We start from the raw sequence: 21,174 nt of genomic DNA on the forward strand, positions 1-21,174 counted from the left end.
TACCCCAGGCAAGACAGGTCTTCACCACAGCAGGCACTTTTGATACATCCAAAATACTGCGTGGCAAAATGGGGATGGAGCCCACAGCAGAACTCCTCTGCATCTGCTCCACTCAATCCTCCACATCATCCTGCCACAGCTCTCCTTGCTGACATCTGCATGATACTGGAACTAATTCCCAGCTCTGAATCCAGGCAGATTTTGAAGAAGTGTGCCCGTGCACACACACACACACCTTGCACACACACGCGCGCGTGCCCAGGGAGCACTGCAGGGTACCTGAGAACAAGGAAGCCATTGACACTGAGAGGCCGTTCTTGGACATTTGAATCAGGTTAGATCCATCGTTACCATCTGTATGACATGGTGATGACAAAACAGTTGACTTCAGTGCTTCAGCCAGGCCAGAGAGAAAGGGCATAAAACAAGAGCAGCACTCACACGAGGAGAGCCCAGAACTGAATTCACACACTCCTCCATGGGCTACAAAACTGAGCCCAAAACCTTACCCTCATGGACTGAAAGGAGAAGTTGCTATCAACAGTCAGGAGACAAGCAGTTTAAAGCTCAAGACTGTACAACTCCATCTTCTTTTAAGTAAGAGAGATGGAGGTACTACTGAGAAGTAAGTCATCCACTTCAGAGGATGAATGAGGCTCTGAAGAAAATGCATACCCAGGGACTTGCACTGGTCTCCTGTGGGTGACAAGCTCAGCCACCCAAGCTGCCAGGAGCAGACACCACAGGCATTGCAGGTCAGGATGTGACCAATACCCACCATCCAAGAGGTAGGTGGTCAGAGCTATGGCTCCTTCTGCCTGGGGAGGAGAAGAGAGGATGGCAGCTCTCCCACCTCTCTAGCTGTGACAGCAGCTATGTGTACCAGGGAATGAAACAGAAACTACCTACCAGCCAGAGGCACAGAATGTGACAGGGTTACAGAAGATTTTGAAGGAAAGTCATGCTACCACATGAGGGAAACTGATTGCTCTGCTTATACTCAGAATTCAGCCATTTGTTTGGGAAAAGCCATCTTGAAGGCCAGAGGGACAGGATCCTCTTCAGCAGGACTGATCCCAACACAACCACACCAGGGAGTTGTTTCTATGAAAGAAGGCAACACAGCCATTCCCTCCTACCTTGGATCTCGTACTCTTCCACATCCTCTGCAGAGCCAGAGTCAGAGAGCCGCATGGAGCCATGGGAGCTGAACTGGGACCCGCTGTCTGTTGCCACGAGACCTGGGAGAAAGGCATCACAGCCAGGTCATCAGTGGAACTGCTCCAAAAGGACACTGACAGCTATGGGAGATGGAGTTAGATAAAGGAGGGATGGAGCTCAAGGATGGAAAACACTGTGGGTTCAATATGAAATTACATTCCATAGCTCAGGGCCAGCAGTGTTATCAATGGATGGTATCTGTCACATTATGGTCTTCAATAGCAGCAGTTTCACTAATCTTGGCACCACCTTGGCAGCAATTTAACTGTTTCCAAGGAACGGGCAGGAAGGCCGGCAGCTATAGGATAGGCAATGGACAGAAAACCCGCATCCCACTAGCTAATGAGCCCAGAACACATCACCCACTGTCTGAGCCCATCTCCTGGCAGGTAGGGAACAGGTGTCTGGTGCGGATCTGCTGACGCCGAATGCGAATCTTTTGTTTAAGCTCCTGGATCTCCTTGTCACTGTCTTCTTCCTCCTCCTCCAGCTGCCGGCTCATCATGTTGCACTTCATCAGTTCAATGGCAGCGATCAGGGACTCTGAGATGCTGAAGTGGGCGTTCTCCTGCAAGAGCAAAAGCATTCAAGGCTCTGCGTGGACACACTAGCAAGACTTGGTAAAATTTTGTTCCCCGCGTATTCCAGGAAAGAGCTTATTACTCATGGTTGGTGGCAGAAAGATGTTAATCTCTGTCAAAATACAACTCTTCTTTAAGGACCTAGAAAACAAAGCCTTCTTGGGCATCAGAATACCCACGAAACACAAGAGTCATCATCCTACAAAGAGGATGTGCAACACATCCACTCTGGAGGGTCAGCACACAGCCCTGAGGGGCCCTAACATATTGCAAAGCTGCCATGTATATGACAGATGGACAAATCCCAGCTACTGTACACCACCGAGGAGCTCAGCCTTGGAGTTCTGTGCACAGCTCTACAACAGGCAATACACACATTATCGTCCCCACAACAGGAAGTATCCCTGAGCCTGCAGTAAGATACATTCCCCAATGCACACAGGCTGCTGCTGCTTCCTTCACCTTCTCCAGGTCTGCACAGCTGCCAAAGTCCTGCTCAGAGAGATAGCTGATGAGGGACTGCCCTTCTGAAGGTCTCCTGAACATCCCTTCCCCCGAGCTCAGGTACTGTCCAGAGTCTAGAAAAGCAAGGGACACAGGTATGAGGGAAGGACCTGCTATCTCCATGCCACCAAGCCCTGCCAGCACCCTGCCAGCATCCCACAAGCAGGTGCCAGCACTTGAGGCCACTGCAGCCCATGGAGGAACCTGAGCAGGACTGAGTGTCCCCACTGAGGCTGACTGTACTCACCATACTCCATGTAGAGGGAGCTGGGTGTACTCAGTTCACTGCTCTGTGTGGAAGCAGAGATGGGCCCTCTCCCTCCACTTGGATCACCATGGGACTCTGGAAGGGAAGATGACACCAGGCACACCTCAGTACCTCAGAGGCACCCTGCCACTGCACAGGGTGAAATGAAAGGGGCTCGGCATCACACACGCAGGCACAAATGGATGAAATAAAGAGACATCTTCCTGCTCCATGCCACAGCTGAGGGCAAGCCCAGGAGGAGACAAAACTAGAAAGGCATTTCAGGCAAGAGAAGGGGAATGAAGGAGAGATCATGAGAGACATGGAACAATCACATCCTGAGCCTTCCTCAGTTTACCCCAGAGCAGCATTGGGGGACACAACAGGCTCCAGCAAGTACCTCTTGCCAGCTCTTTCTTCCTGAGGGAGCATTCTGAGGGCAGAGTTATGCCCCAGAACAAACAGGAGACGCAGGGAAACATGAGCAGTCAAAGGATCTGTGGGGGTCTCTGCCCTGCAAAGCAGCCTGGACACCAGTGTAAGGAGACATCTGAAGGACATGTTCCTGCTCCACTGTAAGCCAGGACTCCCCACACACAGCACTCAAGGTGACCTACACGGGCTGTGGGCAGGGCTCTGCCCCATGCACACACTGTGGTGCAACTCCGTGCCAGACTGAGCCAGTGGAGACTGCCAGGAGCTGGCCTGAGCAGAGACCAAGAACAGGTGGTGCTCTACAGAGAGCCATGGCCCCAGGGAGCACTTGGATGGAGTGGCTGGGTGGCAGAGGACTGCTGAAGGAGACTGAAAACACCCTGCCTGGAGTGGGAGAGAAGCATACAGCTCTGGATACAGGGAGGTGCCAGCTGACAATCCTGAGCATAACAGAAGGGCAACCCTGTCCTCTCAACCTCCTATTCATTTTTGCTCCCAGCTTTACCACAACTGATGTGGCTGGAGGCTCCTGAGCCCACCAATACCAGCCTCTCCCTGTCAGGGCCATGAAGCAGCAGCCACCAAGATGGAGCCTGGGATCAACCCACTCCACAGCCTGGGAGACAACAGGGTAGGATAGGAGACTCTCACAGCTACTCACTGCAGCCTGACAGGGTGTCCTGCAGCCACCTCAACACAGAAACCACCTCATGGGGTGGATGCCTGGGGATGCCACATACAGCAGAGCCTACTGCTGAAAGGTAAAGTGAGGCAGTGCTCAGCATCATCTGTTGGAGCAGGACACAAGGCTGGACACATCTCTCTGAACACTCAGCACCCCCAGGGATGAGCCTTCCCAGATTCAGAACCCTCAGCACCCAGATGTGAGCTCAACAAATGCAGTGCCACTGTTCAGTGGATGCAAAACAAAACAGCCTGGTTTTTTTAACTGCTGACTTTTTCTGCACATGGGGCAAAGGGATGGTAGCACCCCAGCATTTCTGCTTGGGGTAAAACCTGCCCTGAGCCCAAAAGAGCATCCAGGAGTCTCAGCTGTAGTTACACACACTAGAAATCAGTCAATATCAAACCTCCCTGTGCCACAGATCCATGAAATAAAAGGAAAAATTAGATGTTCAAGCCCATGCCTGGTTAGCTGCCAGCCCTTATTCTCTAGGTAAGAGATGAAACCTCTCCTGGCTTCTGAGGCAGTGGATGGAGGGAAGGGCAGGGGATGCAGCTCAGAGACTTGGTGGCCAGCACTCCCTAATGCCATGCAGGGGAGCTGGACACATTTCTGGGTCTGGTCCATTGCTTCCACAAACCACGCTGGAATCTTCGGTCAGGTCACATGCATAAACCAGACCACACTTCAAAGCATCAGCTGGGACACAACAAAGAAAGATTTTTTTGGTTTTCTAAATGAACACTAATGGATTGACAGCAATCCTGAACTTGATGCAATGATCACTAATGAAGGGCTGTTATACTGTCTCCCAAACCTGCCACTGGATCTTCTATTATAATGGTGATATCCCTGAGGCCTCCTGGGCAGACAGAGGAGGAGAAGGGCAGCATTAAAGGAGAGAAAACAGAGACATACTAGTTACTATTCAGCAAGGACCTCCACTTCTCCAGTGAAGGCAGCATCAGGGCAAACTCCCACAAACTGGTTGTCCCCTCACACCCCACTCTCCCCAGCCCCATGTATTCACTCACTCAAGACCACAGGAGAACCCAGGTCACCAGTGGGATGTCATCCTACCAGTTGGATGAGCCCAGGCCCCAGTCCCACATCCCAGCCAAGCAAGGCCAGTGGAGAAGAACAGCTTATGCCACAGCACTGCTGCCATTTTCTAAGATTTTAGTAAAAGCTGGCAATACCAGTAACAGTCCAGCCCAGGGCATTCTGGGAAATAAGATGTCATCCCATCATTCCAGTGTGGAGCTGAAAAGCTAAGGGAAAAGACCAACCACTTGCCCACTGTCCCTCTCTCCAACGTGATCCATGCAATCAAAGGGGTGGCCAGCATCAGCCTTCTGTTACCAGGGACTCCCATGCCCAAAAGGCTTCCCAGAAAAGCTGTCCCATTACCGTGCAACTTCCCAGAAGTCACATTGGTGTCAGAGTGTGAGCGCACATGGCTCTTCTTGAGGATGCCCTGTGGAGCTGAAGACTGTCCCTCTGAGAAGCTGGACCGGCGCAACAGGCTCAGGCCCCTGCTGCCACCTCCACTTGCTCCCTGCTCCCCCAGGGACGATACTGAGTCCAGCTTCTGGGAGCCGCTGGAGGAGAAGAGTTTGGAGCTACTGCTCTTGGTGCTGCTGGTGCTGGTGCTGCTGCATGCCCGGCCCCGGCGTCCCGAGTTCCCAATGGCCAGGTACTCCGGCCCATCATTAACATCACTCTGTGGATCATCCTGACTCCCTGTCCAAGTGTCCTCGCTTTGGCTGGTGGTGCTGGAGCTCATCTCGCTGGCTGGAAAGACAGGGTCTTTGGGTGAGGGGACGTGGAAGCGGGTGACAGAGCTGGGCTGCTCCAGAGGGGACCTGCCCTCACTGAAGGAGGAGGACCGGGTGGACGGGCAGCGCTCCTGGGGCTGGCTGGAGTTGGAGCTGCCACAGGAACTCACTGGTCTCCTGTCTGGACAGAGGCAAGAGCATGATTTCACACATTTTGGCACAAGGAGACAAGGAGACATATCCTGTGGCAATAAGATCATGGCTTCACACCAACATGCACACCCACCACCGGCAAATCCCTCCCTCCCATCATGGGCGGAAGTCTTCCATACCTATCCACACCAACAAATACATAGGCAGATAAAAAGGTAAAGGCTTTTCCGGTCTACCCTAACCAGCCTTGATACCTGAGAGGCCAGAGGAGGCTGCATGCTGGAGGCTGGAGAAGGACCCAAAGCAGCGCTGCTGTGTGCAGGTGGCAGCAGGGACACTCAGGGATGCAGGGAGGGCAGTCAGGCTCTGACTCTTCGTCACTGGAGACGGACTGTCACTCTTCCTGGTAAGCTGAAGAGAGGTGACACCATCAATAAATCAGCATCTATGGGGCTACATGTCAAAAGAGCAGCAACAGAAAGGGATCAGCCTTCAAATGCCTGGTCACCAACCACAAACAATGTGGCAGCCCTGGGAACGCGAGGGTAGGGAGGGAAAAACACGGCAGCACAGAAGGGAAGCGGCTCTTTGTTCACAGCTATGGGACAGATTCCCATTGGGAAATTACCAGGCTCTCAGTGAAATGATCCAGGCAGCCCAGCGCTCCTGGCAGACGGCTCTTGTGTCCCTCACCACTGTGATCACACATCTCTCTTGTCCCAGCAGAAGGGTCTGATGCGCACAGGGACGGCAGTGACGTGCCGGCCAGCTGAAAGAACACAGCCCCCATTTAACAAAGCCTCACTAATTGCTCTCCTCTGGGGACTCTGTGCAAAGAAGGCAGCTGCTGTTTCCCTCCTCTGGAGAGGGGGCAGCTGGCACAGGGCTGCACAGAGGGTCACTGGCATAATGAGCAGGAGTAGGCACCCAGGTGTTCTGAGGCATTGCCCATCCCCTCAAGAGGGTGACTGTCCCTCATGACCAGGCAGCTCTGTGTGCTGGCCTTGAAGCCTGGGACTGTTGGAGAGAGCTTTAAAGGTGTCTCTTACAAGAAATTGGTCCTCAGGTCCTCTACTCAAATCCTTGGTGCAAGCATGAACCAAAGTGCCCCACTACAGGCTCCACACAGCCATCTCACCCTGGTCATGCTGGCAGGACAAAGACCAGTTCCCCACTCTCCTCCCTTCTTGGAGCAACTTTTACTAGCTCCAAGTCCAGCCCCTTGTCCAAGGGCTCTGCATGCCCTGAATGTGACCTCGAGGGAACAGCCACAACCAGCTGGCAACTGGGGAGAGCCAGCTATAAAATCTGGGACCTCAACTCACCATGGAAGTGTCGATCTGAGCCAGAAGCCTGGGGTTGTTCTGCTCAACAGCTTCCAGGCACTGCAGCATGGCTGTGACGTGGGCGTCACTGAGCAGGAAGGCAGTATCTGGGGAGAAAAAATGCTGCTCAAGGGAGTCCCTCTCACCCACACAGTTTGACAAACCAGTTGCTCACATGCAAACCAACATTTCTGCTGTCCTCCCTCACTCCCACACAGCTTTGAAATGCCACCAGCTAGATATTTTCCTAGTAAGAAGGAAAAGGCCCATTGCTCTTTACCTGTGTAGAACTTCCTGATGTACTGCCGGTTCTCCAGGAGCGGCCTCAGCTGCGCTGACAGGCAGTGGCACTGCAGGCTGTGCTGCAGCCACAGCTGCGCAATGGCCTGGTCCCCTGGGCCCTTGGGGTCACACTGGCCACTCTCCTGCAGGTTGATGAACTGGAAAGGGATGTCAGGCACAGGTTAAGGCAGGCAGAGGCAAGAAGGGGACCGGGGCTTGTTCCAACGCATGGCTTTGGTCCCCTTGATAACAGCAGCTTTCCCATGGCAGTTGCAGGAAAGAGGGCATGTCCCAGCAGCTCCCCAGCCACCAGGGAGGCAAAAGCACCAGGCAGGAACAATGCTTCAAAGGTCAGCCAGTGACCAAAGTCCTCTGAGAGCCACCAGCACGATGAACTTCTCTTGCACACTCTCTTCCCCATGACCTGGAGGGACCCCATGCTCCCAAATCCCATCTGACCCCAGTGGTGACAGTCATTTTCCTGCTGACACATTAACTGGGAAAGGCTATGGCAATGCTTGAGCTGCTGCAGCCTGCAGTAACTGAGGTTACACCCCTGATCCCGCAGCAGCAGGCTGGACACAGGGACCACCAGTGGCCAGCCCTTTGTGCCTATCCACAGCAGGAACCACAGGTGTCAGCACAGGGCAGCAGAGGACCAGGAGCATCCCCATATGCCAGCAGCTGGCGTAAAGAATGGGAGAATAAATGCATGGTGAAGTCACAACGCAGAAAATGGGACAGCCCAGACCCTTAGAGATCTGCACAGACACATGAATTACCCCTGCACATACACAAGAACTGCTTGTGCCAGTTCCCTTGGTGATGCCTGCTGCACCCCGCCCTGCAGACCTGGAGACTGGCCTGGGAGAAATAAGCAGCCAATTGTCTCAGCCCAAGCCACACTGAGGCCCCAGGACACAGCTTGTACCCAAAACCACAGCTGTGTCAGCCTCCACGAGCCATGGAGCCACTTTAACCACAAGAGCCCAGGCACTGCTGTCCCATGGGCTCCAGCCCAGCTGCCCTCTGCCCTCCCCCTGGGCACACAAGACCACCCCACCAGAACCCACCTTCTCCAAATGATGAGCAGAGCCTGGACTCAGCCAGCGAATGTCCTTCACAAAGTGCCAGTAATCCTTCTGTCTGCAGCACACCTGCCCAGGACAGGCATAGTCAGGTACCACCTCCCAAGTGCCAGTTAAATGAGCACATCCCCATTAGTCCCTTGCTGCCACAGCAGGCTGTTTGCCTCAGCTTTATTCAGACAATGAGTGGTTTTCTAAGTTATTCTTCCCTTTAGAGAGGAACTGCAACAGAGTTTCTGTGTTCCTCTCCACCCTACTGGTTGTAAACACAGACCCAAAAAGTGTTTCTTCACCAAAAATCTGATTATTTTTACTTCCATTGCTATTTCCTCTTTCGCAAGTGACAGAGGAATGGCTTCTGTTTTGGTGGTTTATTTGGTTTGGCAGGGCATTTTAAAAGACTAGAAAACTAACACGACCATTTTAATTTTCTAGACTGAACTCGGTTCTCTGGACAAACAAATAAAATTAATTCAAAAGTTTAAAAACCTCTAACCCTAGTTTTCTTAATGTGTACATATGGATTTTTTTTACCTTTTTTCTTTTTAATTCCCAACTGTAGATGAAAAAGTTGCCAAGAAAATAAAAAAGTAAATGGAAATGTTTTGCTGGAGGAACTATGAGCCAACTGCTGCTAGGAAGCTGTATTTTTATGGGCCTCCTTTTGCAACTCCTATAGCTTGATTGGTGTCACACACGCCTGATGAGAGGAGATGTTCCTGAGTAGAAGAGCTGTCTTTGACTACAGTAAAAGCACTGAGGAAGGTAACGCACCATCCTGCTTTGCAGGTCTGGCATGAACTGCTGCCGACAGACAGACAAGCATAAATCATTTTAACCTCACTCCAGAAGCCTGTGAATAGCAGGTCTGTCAGAAGGGAGCACTGCACTCCTCACATGGAAAAGGTAACTCCTCTCTCTATTGATCTCCCAGAGAAGGTCCCTGGTCCATGCAGCTGGGGACTAACAGGAACAGAGCAGCACCTCAACTAATGCTGTCTGCAAACTTAATAAATTCAGGGAGCAAAGCTCCCTGCTCGGACAACCTGCCAGTCTGGTGCTTCCCGGAAGTTTATCAGCTTGGGTGCAGCACTGCATAGATGCAGTTTTCCTGATCTGGAACCCAGCTGGCCCATGCAAACTGCCTGGGGCTCCTGTGAGCTGTTCTCTTCTCTCTGGGTGGCAGAGCCACTGATGGGAAGCCTGTCCCCAGGCAAACCCTGCAGCCTTGCTTCATCTTTCCACTGTAAATTAATTGTGCTGGTAATTGCAAGCTGAAGGGGAGATCTTCAAGCCTCTGCACACAAGCAGGAAAGAGAAATTCTTCCAGGCAGCCATGGAAGGGGGGAAGGCTGGGTGAGCAACTGCAGGCACAACAAGAGCCTGGAAAGAGTGATCCCATTCACGCAGAGCATGGGTTTGGCTGCCAGCTCCTGTTACTAACACAGCTAACCAGAAACAGTAAAGATGCGAGGTTTCTCTTGCCAGGCCTCGCTGGGGACTTGTCCAAGTGCAGATGATACGGGGCTGACTCACTGCAAATGGAATTTAATCGCTTGGCTGCAGCAGAAAGAAAGGAGAGAGGGGCTGGCTTCAGCACAGGGGGCACAAGTACTTAGGAAAACCATATTGAAAGTAGATGAGATAGAACTCCAGGTCCCTCTGACAACCACAGCATTTAACAGGCAAGCTCAGTCCCTGCTTGGATCACTTCCCACCCTGTTACAAGCACTGTGCCCACTCTGCTGTGAGCACCGAAGTGAGCTGCAGCACCTGCTTGTGACAGGCACTGAGGCCATGACAGACAGACAGACAGACAGACAGTTGTGCTGGCAGGACAGTCACACCTTGTCATGCATGAGCCCATGGTAGAGGATGCTGTGCATGTCTCTGCAGAGCCGTTCCAAGCCGCCATACTTGGACCAGACATTTGGGTTGCTTATAGACACCAAACCTTCCACTGTGGTCTTCAGGTTGCCAAGGAGCTTCCAGTGCTCCTTCCTGCAGAGGAACACAGCAACATATATCAGAGATACAGCAAGGTTTAAGTAACATCACAACAGGAACATGGTATTGTACTCTCTTGAAGGAAACTCTATTCAGACTGAAACCTTTGGTGGTCCAGGAGCTAGCAAAGGTGAGCTGAAGCACTTTGTGCATCCCTGTGGTCTCACACACATGGTTTGTGGACAACAAGCCATATTGTTCTTCTGAGTGGTAGCCACCACCAGGAGACAGACAAACAGACTGATGGCTCCTGCAATGTACCACGTGCCCAGTCTGGGCCAAAAAAGCTGGGGATTCACTTTCTAGCAGGCTCTTGCTTCACTGACATGTTCTCTCTAAGAGAGCAGCAGCCCCTCAGGAGCACAGCAGCTGTATGGAAGGGTGTGAGGGCCACCACATTGAGCAGACCCTGTGTTTGCAGAGCAGCACTCCCTGAGCAGTGCACACCACCTCGAGAGCTCCAGCCCTGTCAGGATGCAGAGCTGCTCCTCTCCCAGGGAGGTGACACTTCATCTGCATCTCCAGCTGTACCACTCTCTGTAGCTGACCTGCTGCAGGCATAACTTGCAAAAACATTATCATCTTATGGACAAACATTAAAAAACTGCTGGCAAACTCTAGAGTGTGCACAACAGTTCATCAGTATCATCCCCCTTGGCTGCCCTGCATACAGCAAGAAATCACCATTATCTACCACAAAGCAGGAGTGATGATGCAGAGAGGTAACATCATTTGACTATGCAAAATCAGCTTTGGGGAAGGAAGCTTTGGATGACTGAGGTTCCCATCCAAGCTGCCTGACAATGCTGCCAGATGAACAGCAGCTGCCAAAAACAAATTCAAATAGGAGACACCCTCTCAGAAGAACAGGAATGTTGCAAGATACAGTTAGGAGTGTAAATAGCAAAAAAAAAAAAAAAAAAGTCTCTGCAGAGTTTGTAACAAAAGCACCGTAACTGACACCTTAACATGAAAGTTCAGGTTTTTAACTGGCAAGAAACAAGACGGTGTTTCAGCAGTTAGTCACTCCCACAGCCAAAGCCAAACTGGATTTCCAAAGCACAACGGGAAAAAAAAGGAAAAAACTTAAAATAAATAACATTATTTAAAACTGCTCTCATTTTCATCCCTTGGGGATCAAAGTGTAGGCTGCATATTTCTGGTAATTAAAACAAAGATTTTCTCACCAATATTCTCTTTTTGAGACTTGCTCACTACTGCCAAACTGATTAGTTGAACAAGCAGATCATTAATTATTGGCTCTATTTCAAGCTCCCCATCCACTTCCCTTTCTCATGAGGGAAACATCACCACCTTCAATGCCCTCCTAAGCTTAAACCACACAGAAGCCAACCCATTCCACCAGCAAAGCATGTCAGCCTGACAGCACTAGAGCTCTAAACCAGACCTGCAGTGCATGTGGCACCATGTGTGCATTTATGCTGTACTTAGACTAATAGGCACAGGGCTTTATCTCAGAAGAGACTGAAAAAAAATGCACAGATATGAATCAAAGGCAGCTTCCTAAAGGAGATACAGCTTGGGGAGACACACAGAAATTATCCAGCTCTGCTGAATTTATGGGCTTTTCCCATCTCTGCCCTGAGTGATGCAGATGTTCTTTGTCTGTGGATGCCCAGAGAGGAATCAGCAGTGCCTGGTCAAAGAGCACCTGCAGCACTGAGCTCAAAACATCAGCAACTCCTCCCTAAGATACCTCTAACACTCAGAGTTTGGAAATGCAAGTGAAAGCTCAGCCACACCACTGATATTCCAAGTCAGTGAGTCAGGGGAACTCCCTCCCATGTTATTTCATGCTATAAAAAGCAGGTGATGCACACAAGGATGTGAGGGTAGCACATGCAGAGATATGCCTTTCCAAATGAATGGTCTCATTAAAGAACTTGTGCATCTTAAGAGGCAGGAAACCAGGAACCATGGCTCTTTCCTAGCACGGAGAAACTAAGGGTAAGCAATCCTTGAACAAAGTAATCTCAAAATGTTAAAACATTGAACACAGAACCACATAGAAAATAAGCCACATAATTAAAGCACCTTTGCAGAGGTGATCTTGAACCCACCAAAAGTGAATTAAATCCTGGTAGGACAGTAAGTATCCTATGGGACTTGCTGGCCCAAAGCAGTTCACAAGTTGAACACACAAGACCTAAGACCTTTCTGATACCCAAACCACAGCTGTTTCTGGCATTTCTGCTAAAAAACATACAGCGACACAAGGCTGAAGAAATGACAACCCATACAGTTGGCTGCAGATGCCAGGGAAATTGAGAGACCACAGCTAACCACATTCCAGCTTTGACTGGACTCTGGGGCGACCCTGAATTAGCAGCAGGGTTTGCTCCCCTCCCACTGACAGAGCCTGGGTTTCAGCTGCTAGGAGGGACGGAGAAAGCCCAAATTCCCTTTTCTGCTGGTGTTCAGAGGATTACTAAGATCTGAATAAGGAGAACTTTCCTTTGCTAGTGCTATAGAAAGCCTGGCATGGGGTAAGGCCAATTCATATTACATCATGAAAACACCCCAATTTACAATAAGAGCAAAGTGAGTAATACCCCCAGAACAAGAGCAGAGCTTCCCCTGCAAGAACCACACATGATTCTGCTCCCCTGATCTAGCAGAGCTTGGTTCCCCCAGCCAGAAGGGCCAAGGGTGTTTGCAGGAGCATGGAGCAGCAGTGAGATCTCAGCTGCATCCCTCTCCTCCCTTAAAGACAACCTCTGATCCAGCCTCCAATTTTAATCACCAGCTCCACAAACCTGGCACTGGGTCTCCTTTCTTTTCCACAACAAACTCCATCTTCAAGCACAGCAACATCAACCTGCCATCAGGAACTGTCCCAAACATAACTGAACCTTTTGCACTGGAGTGATAGAAGACAGAATCCAGCCTCGTAGCAAAAAATGGTTTAATGCTGACACTGCTGACAACAGGGAATGCTGCTTGCTCTTCCAAGGCTTTCTCAGCCCCTCCATGCCAGCAAGGGTATGAACTTCTCTCAGTCCAAGTCAGCAAACGTGACTCACAGCAAAGGGAGGGAGCCATGCTGCTGACTTCTTCATTTAAAATAAAACCAAACCCTGATTACTTTCCGAAACAGAATCATACAGGTAGCCAGTGTTCAAAAATTAAAAATAAAAATGAAGCTCATCTTTCTTGCAAGCATCATCTGCTGTGTATCTCCTGTGCTCTGCAGGAGGCACCAAGCAATGGCTGCTTGAATCCTGACCTCCACCTGGAAGACTCTCTTGATCCTTCTTAGCACACTAAAGAGGTTGGGCTAAGGATGCTGAGGTTATAGAGGGACTTCTGACAAATCTCCAAGGACACTCATTCCTGTGCTGGCTGTCAATTCCTCCTGCAGAAACCAAAGATGCCACGTAACCTGCCCTGCGCAGAGCCTGCTCCCGCCTCGTTGTCCCCAGATCTCCCAGACAACCAGCAGCCCCTTTTCTGGACTCCCCCGCCTGCTCCTCCTCCGGCAGGCTCAGCACTGCTGGGAAAAGGGATTAAAGAAAGCCAGGCTTCGTGCAATTCATCTGCAGTCGCGGGGAGTGGCTGACAAGGCAGAGGAAGCCAGAAGAGCTCTGCCAGCCTAGCAGGGATGGGCAGGAATAGCTGAGTGGGCTGGCTGGAAAAGGGGCATGCAGGGTAACTTGCATCCATACTAAAAGCTGCTACTGATATAAAATGGGGGCACAACCAGAAAAGGTGCCCCCAGCAAACAAAGCCCAGAAGTGCTGCTTGCTGATGCATTTTTCTCTGCACTGGCAAAGGATAAGGGAAGAAAATAGGGATTAAAGGTGTTTTTCAACCTTCCCATGGCAGATAGCTTTACCTGCTCATCTGGCTAAGTCTCTCACAAGCAGATGACCACAATCTGTAGACCCAGGGTACTGTCCATTTGACTTCAATCTGCCCAGGACCTGCCTGTGACAAGCACACAGGCAGCCAGAGGCAGGGACAGGCAGAGCAGATCCCCACAGCAGCCCATCTCCCGGAGAGCAGCTGCTCACATCCTTCCACTGCTCACAGCACAGGTTCCCTTTAGCAACCCTCTCCTCTGTCTTGTTGGTGCCAGAGACAAAGGTGGCAGCTCTTTGCTAATCTGCCCAGCTGACCATTGGCCCATCTGCTCCCTCTAGGACTGCTGTGTTCTCTGCACCACCCCAAGAGCCCTGCTCTCTGCCCAGCAGGACAACACTAACCCTCTTGCCTCCAAGGACAACGTCCTTTCTCGACACTGGCATTACAACCCTGCCACTTGATACATTTCAGACCTGCTGCTAGGAGGAAAAATCCAGCACAAGATCCTCATTTTCCTCTCCTGTGCTGGCAGGATGGACTTCAGCAAAATAACTTTTGCTTCTGCATTTTCTGTAATCCACAGGAAGATGGATCCAGTCATCTCTACCTTATCACAATCAGTAACTGCCACAATCCAGTGTGAAATGGCACCTCACTGGGAATAAAAATGCTGAGCGCCTCACACAAAGGACAAGGCAGCGTAAGGCCCATGCGGGATCCTCCCTGTGCCAGCCAGGAGAACAAGCAGGCACCTGCATGAGCCAGCACAGGTGGGGGGTGATGCCCTCCATGTCCCTGGGGGAGTGCTGAGCGTGGCACCACCCCAGCCCTATTAGTCTCACGAAGGCAGAGTCTGGCAGTGCATGACTTGTGCTTGCAAATGCAAGAAAACACACAAAGATGAGCCTGGAAAGACCAAGCAGTGAATGCAAGTCAATTCCTTTTACCTTTTGGAACCTGCTGTGCCTGAAGCATTAGTAAAAACGGAGAACAGCTCAAACAGTGCAAATCAGAAGGCACCCCAAACCTGTGCTATAGCTTTAAAAGCACCGGTGGCATTTTCCCAGCTGATATGGCAGGCAGGAATGGCTGAGCCCCTCAGATAAGGAATCCTTCTTTCCCGTATCAAGTTTCAGCTACTCCTTCCTCCCCAGCCAACACTTCAATTTCCATCCAACATTCACCCCGCGCTTGTGAGCACCAGGGCAAAACCAATGCACATGTGAAAACATGAAGTAAACAGGACTTGCCATCAAAACAGCTCTAGGAAACAGCCTCTGCTGCTCATAAATGCTAACAATGCTAAGAAAAGCCAGGCCTGAAGCACATACGAAGACCCTGCAGCCGAGGTCACCATGCTCACCACCAGCCATGCACAGGCACAGGGCCTCACCATCAGGAATAAAGAGATAAATAAGGATATTTCTGTTCAGCACCTAGAAGAGGGGATGCAGATGACTTCCAGGAAGGAGACAGGATCCCAGAGCAGCAAGCTGCAGAGCATGGTGGCAGCGTGACGTTAGGGCGGGGTGGTTTCACCCTTAAGCTCAAGGCTTGTGAATCAGAGGCCTGGCAGCTGCTGTGGGACAGAGCACCAGCTACTGAGGGTACACATCCTTGGCCCTCATTGCCCCCTCAGTGACCAAGACTCCTTCCCAGGGCATGGAGTAGAGCGATCTGCTGGCCTCGGGTGGTTGATGGCTCCGATAGCCCGACCCAATGTGTGCTTCCTCTCACGAGAGACCGAGCCGGGGGCAGTGTCATGCTCTGCAAGCGGTGATCCCACTGACGAGGGGTTTGTTCACTCCCTGCTCGCCCCCAGGTAGCCCCACACCTGTGCCCTGGCTGTGCACACACTCCCAGGCAGGACATGAGCTCTCCAGGAGCATCCGCTGCCCATCCCTACTGCTGCCCAGGCACCACGCGCCTGCTGGCACTGCTGCCACCCGCGTTCCTGCACGCACATCCCGCGCCGCGTCCCAGATACACACACACGCGCGGCTGTGCGCCCCCCCACGCGGGCACACACGGGACCCTGCCGCTCCCGGGGACACACACGGGACCCTGCCGCTCCCGGGAGCACACACGGGACCCTGCCGCTCCCGGGAGCACACACGCTGCCCCACCCCACCCCGGCGCTGCCCCTGCGCACCACACCCGCCCGGTGCCAGCCTCCATCGAACGCCCCTGCGGGCCGTGCCCTGGGCACTCGCTCCGCCCCTCCCGCGCGTGTCCCGCCGCGCGCGGCCCCACCGACTCTCCGCGTGCCCCGCGTGGGGCCCGATCTCCATCCCGGGCGCGCGCGGCCCCGCCGCCGTCACCGCGACGCCGTCACTCGGGAGGGGCAAGCGCCCGCCCCGCCCCGCCGCACCCACGGACTACAGCTCCCGGCGTGCACCGCGCCTCGCCGGCGCACGCAGTACCGCGGCGGACTACAGCTCCCGGCGTGCACCGCCGCCATGACGGGCAGTCCCCTGCAGCCTCCCCCGCCCGGGAGTTTTCGGGGTCCCCCCGGCTTCAAAGCGCTGGGAAAAAGCACAGTGATTGTTGAGATAATTGTCACTAAATCCCGACTTGGACGTGATGAGGAAAATGCGATGGCAAGGGGAAAAAAGCAAACAAACAACGTGTCCCTGGGCGACAGCTCATGCACTGATCACACCTGCAGAGACAGAAATGGAAAGAGGGTTCTGTTCTATCGCCCACTGCAAGAAGGATGTGAAAATTGCAACAGAATAAGATGTGCCTTCCGCCGAAATGCAGTGAAATGAAACTTCAAGAAGGAAAAAGTGATGCTGCTGTCTTTCGACTGAGAATAGTCAATGACAAATTATTATTGGAGATAAAACCTATATACGTCTCAGTTGTCTGATGCCTCAGAAACCAAAGCCAGGCATTTGTACAATGGAAATTCCCTATAACTGTTACTTGAAATGATAACTATATGCTGCATACATGAAAAAGCACCTCTTGACCTGACATTTTCTATGTGGTTTATTTTACCAGTACAGTACTTCTGCAGCACATGGGGGTACAAGGTTCTATACTGCTGTTCTTGATAACAACAACGATAATGTATTTTTCAGAAGGTGTTTAATGAAGAGATCAGGACTCCTCATGCATCGTAATTGTACAGAAGTGCGAAACAACTTGAATCCAGTCGTCAGGCAGAAATTTCCTTTCATGGAGCCTACTGCACTGATTGAAAACACTGCCTGTACATGGCATGTTAGGTCTCAGGCCATCAGACTGTGTTGACTCTCACAGTAAACACTGGAGGAACTCAAGTCATCCAGACTATTGTGATTGTTAGATGGTAATGTCTGGTGAAATTAAGCATGCAGATAAAGCTAACAGATCTAATTTAGCTCCTCCATCAGGAATTACAAGATTATCCCAGCTCCACAAGTTAGAAATAGCCTGCATGTTGCTCAATGGTGACTTTAAATTTCTCCAGGAGAAAAATCTCCATTTCCTCTGCTTCATTATGTTGTTTTGTATACATTACTTATAGTCATTGTTTACTTAACTCCTGTCAATACCCACATCAATTTAGAGAGCATATAAAAAAATATAAATAAAAAGCTTGTAGTCACACACAGACGTGAGCTTCTGGGTCTGCACTGAGGTTTAACTGGACATTAATCCTCCAGTGTAAAATTTAAGGAGTGGCAGTAGAGATCAACAATTGTAAAGGTATGTTATATATATCTATAAATACAGGATCAAAGCATGTGTGATATTCCACAGCTCACAGCATTGAGCTTGGACTAGACAGTCCCCCTCTGGCTTTAAATATTTGAGTACACCTAGCATTTGATCCTTTGGGTGCTGTTTCTGCTTGGTAATTTTAACACTTCATCCTGGGAATTTCTGTGTGTTCAGCAGGTAAAATCTCTGCAATTCCTCCACAATTCCTCTGCAATTCCTCCTACTGAAACAGCAGGGGTTACTTGGGCAGACAAGCCATGAGGTCTCATTTTTGTGAGGAGACAACTGGTGCTTAGGAAAGGTGTGGGAAAAGCCCAGGAAAGAACCAGCCCCAAAATTTACTACAGCCTGTGGGTGCTTTAGACACACAGTGTTACGCACTCAGCACAGCTGAGTCATACTGGACTTCATACAGTTAAAATATTGGTTCTTTATAGCTCTCAGTGCCACGTGGAAGCTTTGTCACTTGGCTTGATGCTGACACACTCCCAAGAGCCACACAGCAAAACAAGAGCTGATGTTTGCATGGTTGCCTTTGTGATCCCCAGGCTTTTTGAACACAGAAAGAAAACGCTCTTCAGGATCACAACTTGTGCCTGGTTTTCTGTTGTGCTGAGCAGCAGACAGCTGGTATCCTGTTGGTATAATAAACACAACTCATGGATGTGGTAAAATCTGGATTTTGTCAGATTTCCACTTGTCACGAGGACAAGTAGCATCTGCCACCTTTGCAGTTTGTGTGTTTGTTTGGGGTAAACAGCATTTGTTTATTGGTGTGACACAGTCCCCAGATGGAGCTGGACCCTACAGCCTCATGGGAATTTGACTTAATACTTTTTTTAAAATACTTTTGGCACCTCTATTTTTAGTAATTCTTGGTTATCTGGCAATAGCATATTTGCTTTAGAAACATAGTCTGATTATAAGAACCTCCTACTCGTCATCAATCACTTGTCATCCAATCTCCCCTGGGGGAATATGTTATCAAAATTTTTAAATCTGTGGCTCCAAAACTCCATGTCTGAACTTCTGCTGCCCATGGAGAACACAGAGAAGAAAACAGGGTGGAACTGTCAGCCTCCAGCACTGTGGTCATGAGTTTCTCCTGCCTGAAGGGAAAATCTCTCACTAGCTGGAGGTGTCCTGTGACAGTAACTGAGCCATTCTCTTCTAGACGGTAGGAAGCAGCAAGAGGAACATCCAGAAACACATTTTTTGCCCTATTTAAAAAGAGATGGATAAGGAGTGTAAATGTAGAGAGCAAGGCTTTGTCAATAGTCTGTAGTATAGGACACAGCTGAGGACAGAAAGCCTCAACTCACTCCTCTTATTCTTGCCTTTCACAGTAACAGTGCTAGAAAGATCTCCCATTCTTAAGGCCTGCACAGTATTTCAGTACAGGTAGCTCCCAGCACAGCAGGACAGAACTGTGACAAGGATTACACACACCACAGGTCGTTGTGTGTCAGGTACTCAGGATATTGTACTTGCCACAGAATGTTTATTTTAGCAAATGCGCATATGGAATATGTGGGTAATTAAAGAAATGTGGAAGGTGTGTGCAAGGTCATGTACGGAAATAATTATCCCTACCCAAGGGCATTTGTAGTAGTCCCCGCAGTCTTGGTATGGAGCTCCCCCTCCAGAGGCAAGCAGGCAGACCCTAAAACAAGCTATCCTTTGGTTATGGTGAAGGAAGGCACCTTTCAGATGGCAGCCTCAGCACAGGTCCCAGAGAAAACTCAGGGAGATGTGGACAGTAATGCCAGGTGAACGTTGTGAGCAGGGGAAAAGGATGTGGGTTTTCCTTTCAGCATTTACTGCCTGGCTTCTGAAGGAAGTGTGTCCTCTGTGATCACCTTGTCAGTCTGCTCCCTCCTTTTCTGTCTCTGGAACTCAGTGACCAATTTCAACCAACCACGAGCAAGATGTAGAGATATCAGAGATAATTACTATCCTTTAATAGAGTATCAAATGTAGAAAGTGCTGTTGTGTAAAAATGCTCTATTACATGTAACTTGTTCAGCAGCAGCCAACTGCCAACTAGGCACCTGTGTACTGCTGACCTACCAATACCCAGAACTCCAAAGAATGCAAATATACAGGGAGGAGGGAAAGGCTTTGCTAGATTCCTTGTTTCAAAAAACAATTTCTCTTCTGAGTTTCTCAATCACGAGTCTGTCCAAAACCTGGTGAAGATAACAACTCTGAAAAGAACCCAAGAGAACAACATATCTATGGACACAGTGTTCTGGGTTTAAATAGTAATTTGAAGCTTTACATGGTATTTTGAAATAGGAACCTAGTTTGAACTCAGCTGTTTGACTTTTGAAAACATAATTCTGCTCAAAACTACCCTGCATTGGTTTTGCTGTTCACAGAACAGATTATTTCTCTCAATTGCATGGGGGGTCATAGGCAAAGGCATCTCACAGTCAGCTTCTCAGCTGAACACCCTTCCTTATCCTGCAACACAGAATGGTTGGATTGGAGGGGACATTTAGAGATGATGTGATCTGACCACCCTTCCATGAGCAGCGACATTTTCAACTAGATCAGGCTGCTCAGAGCCCCATCCAGCCTGACCTTGAATGCTTCCACGGATAAGGCATCCACCACCCCCCTGGGTAATCTGTGCCAGTGTTCTACCACTCTCACTGTAAAAAAATTCTTCCTTATATCCAGTCGAAATCGACCCTCTTTCAGTTTAAAGCATCACCTCTTGTCCTATTGCAAAAAAACCTGCTGAAAAATCTGTCCCCATCTTTCCTACAGGCCCCTTGAAGTACTGGAAGTCTGTAATGAGACCTCCTGGAGCCTTCTCTTCTCCAGGCTGAAAATCCCCAAATCCCTCAGCCGGTCTCCATAGGAGAGGTGCTCCAGGCTTCCAGTCACCCCCGTGGCCCCTCTCAGCACCCATCAGGTCTGCAGCCAGCCCAGGATTCCGTGCCCTACAGCACAACTTCCCTGTCCCCAGCCCCCTGCACCCCGCACGCTGCCTGCAGCTCTGCTTCCCAGCGCCCCCCGCCTTTCCCCGGGTCCTCTCTCCTCTCAAGGACACTGTCCCTGGACAAGCCGCTTCTGGAAGCGGCCGCCAGCACCCAGCGGGTCCCCGCGCCCCCGGCATCGCCCCCCGGCATCGCCCCCCGGCATCGCCCCCCGGCATCGCCCCCCGGCATCGCCCCCCGGCATCGCCCCCCGGCATCGCCCCCCGGCATCGCCCCCCGGCATCGCCCCCCGCCCGCTGTACCTGCTCCTCCCGGCCGCCAGGAGGCGCGGTGCCAGAGCGGGGCTGAGCCGCTCCTCGGCGCGGGCGTCTGTGCCCGGGGCTG

At 50.9% G+C, this 21,174-nt stretch overlaps 1 protein-coding gene across 9 annotated transcripts in view; it reads right to left on the reverse strand.

The window, feature by feature from the left end:
- The window catches only part of RUBCN (rubicon autophagy regulator), a 30,715-nt gene extending 9,561 nt beyond the window's left edge, over positions 1-21,154 (reverse strand). Inside the window, exons 1-14 of one of the 9 annotated variants that reach the window (XM_088060787.1) lie at positions 21,093-21,154; positions 10,147-10,300; positions 8,285-8,368; positions 7,210-7,369; positions 6,930-7,036; positions 6,233-6,373; positions 5,859-6,015; positions 5,084-5,632; positions 4,491-4,535; positions 2,554-2,649; positions 2,265-2,380; positions 1,588-1,789; positions 1,140-1,241; positions 280-354 (exon numbers count right to left, since the gene is read on the reverse strand). In XM_088060787.1, the coding sequence (XP_087916913.1) occupies positions 280-354; positions 1,140-1,241; positions 1,588-1,789; positions 2,265-2,380; positions 2,554-2,649; positions 4,491-4,535; positions 5,084-5,632; positions 5,859-6,015; positions 6,233-6,373; positions 6,930-7,036; positions 7,210-7,369; positions 8,285-8,368; positions 10,147-10,185 (1,873 nt within the window). In that variant the 5' untranslated portion in view covers positions 10,186-10,300; positions 21,093-21,154. Of the gene's footprint in view, positions 1-279; positions 355-1,139; positions 1,242-1,587; positions 1,790-2,264; positions 2,381-2,553; positions 2,650-4,490; positions 4,536-5,083; positions 5,633-5,858; positions 6,016-6,232; positions 6,374-6,929; positions 7,037-7,209; positions 7,370-8,284; positions 8,369-10,146; positions 10,301-14,162; positions 14,375-15,567; positions 16,069-16,384; positions 16,459-21,092 lie in introns of those variants that run through there. The other 8 variants (XM_088060781.1, XM_088060786.1, XM_088060780.1 and 5 more) reach the window with 8 other exon arrangements.
- Positions 21,155-21,174: the final 20 nt, after the last annotated feature.

Source organism: Pseudopodoces humilis, chromosome 11 (genome assembly GCF_049639895.1).
Source record: "Pseudopodoces humilis isolate 2021_Gansu_Grassland_sample_001 chromosome 11, ASM4963989v1, whole genome shotgun sequence".
NCBI classification, from domain to species: domain Eukaryota; kingdom Metazoa; phylum Chordata; class Aves; order Passeriformes; family Paridae; genus Pseudopodoces; species Pseudopodoces humilis.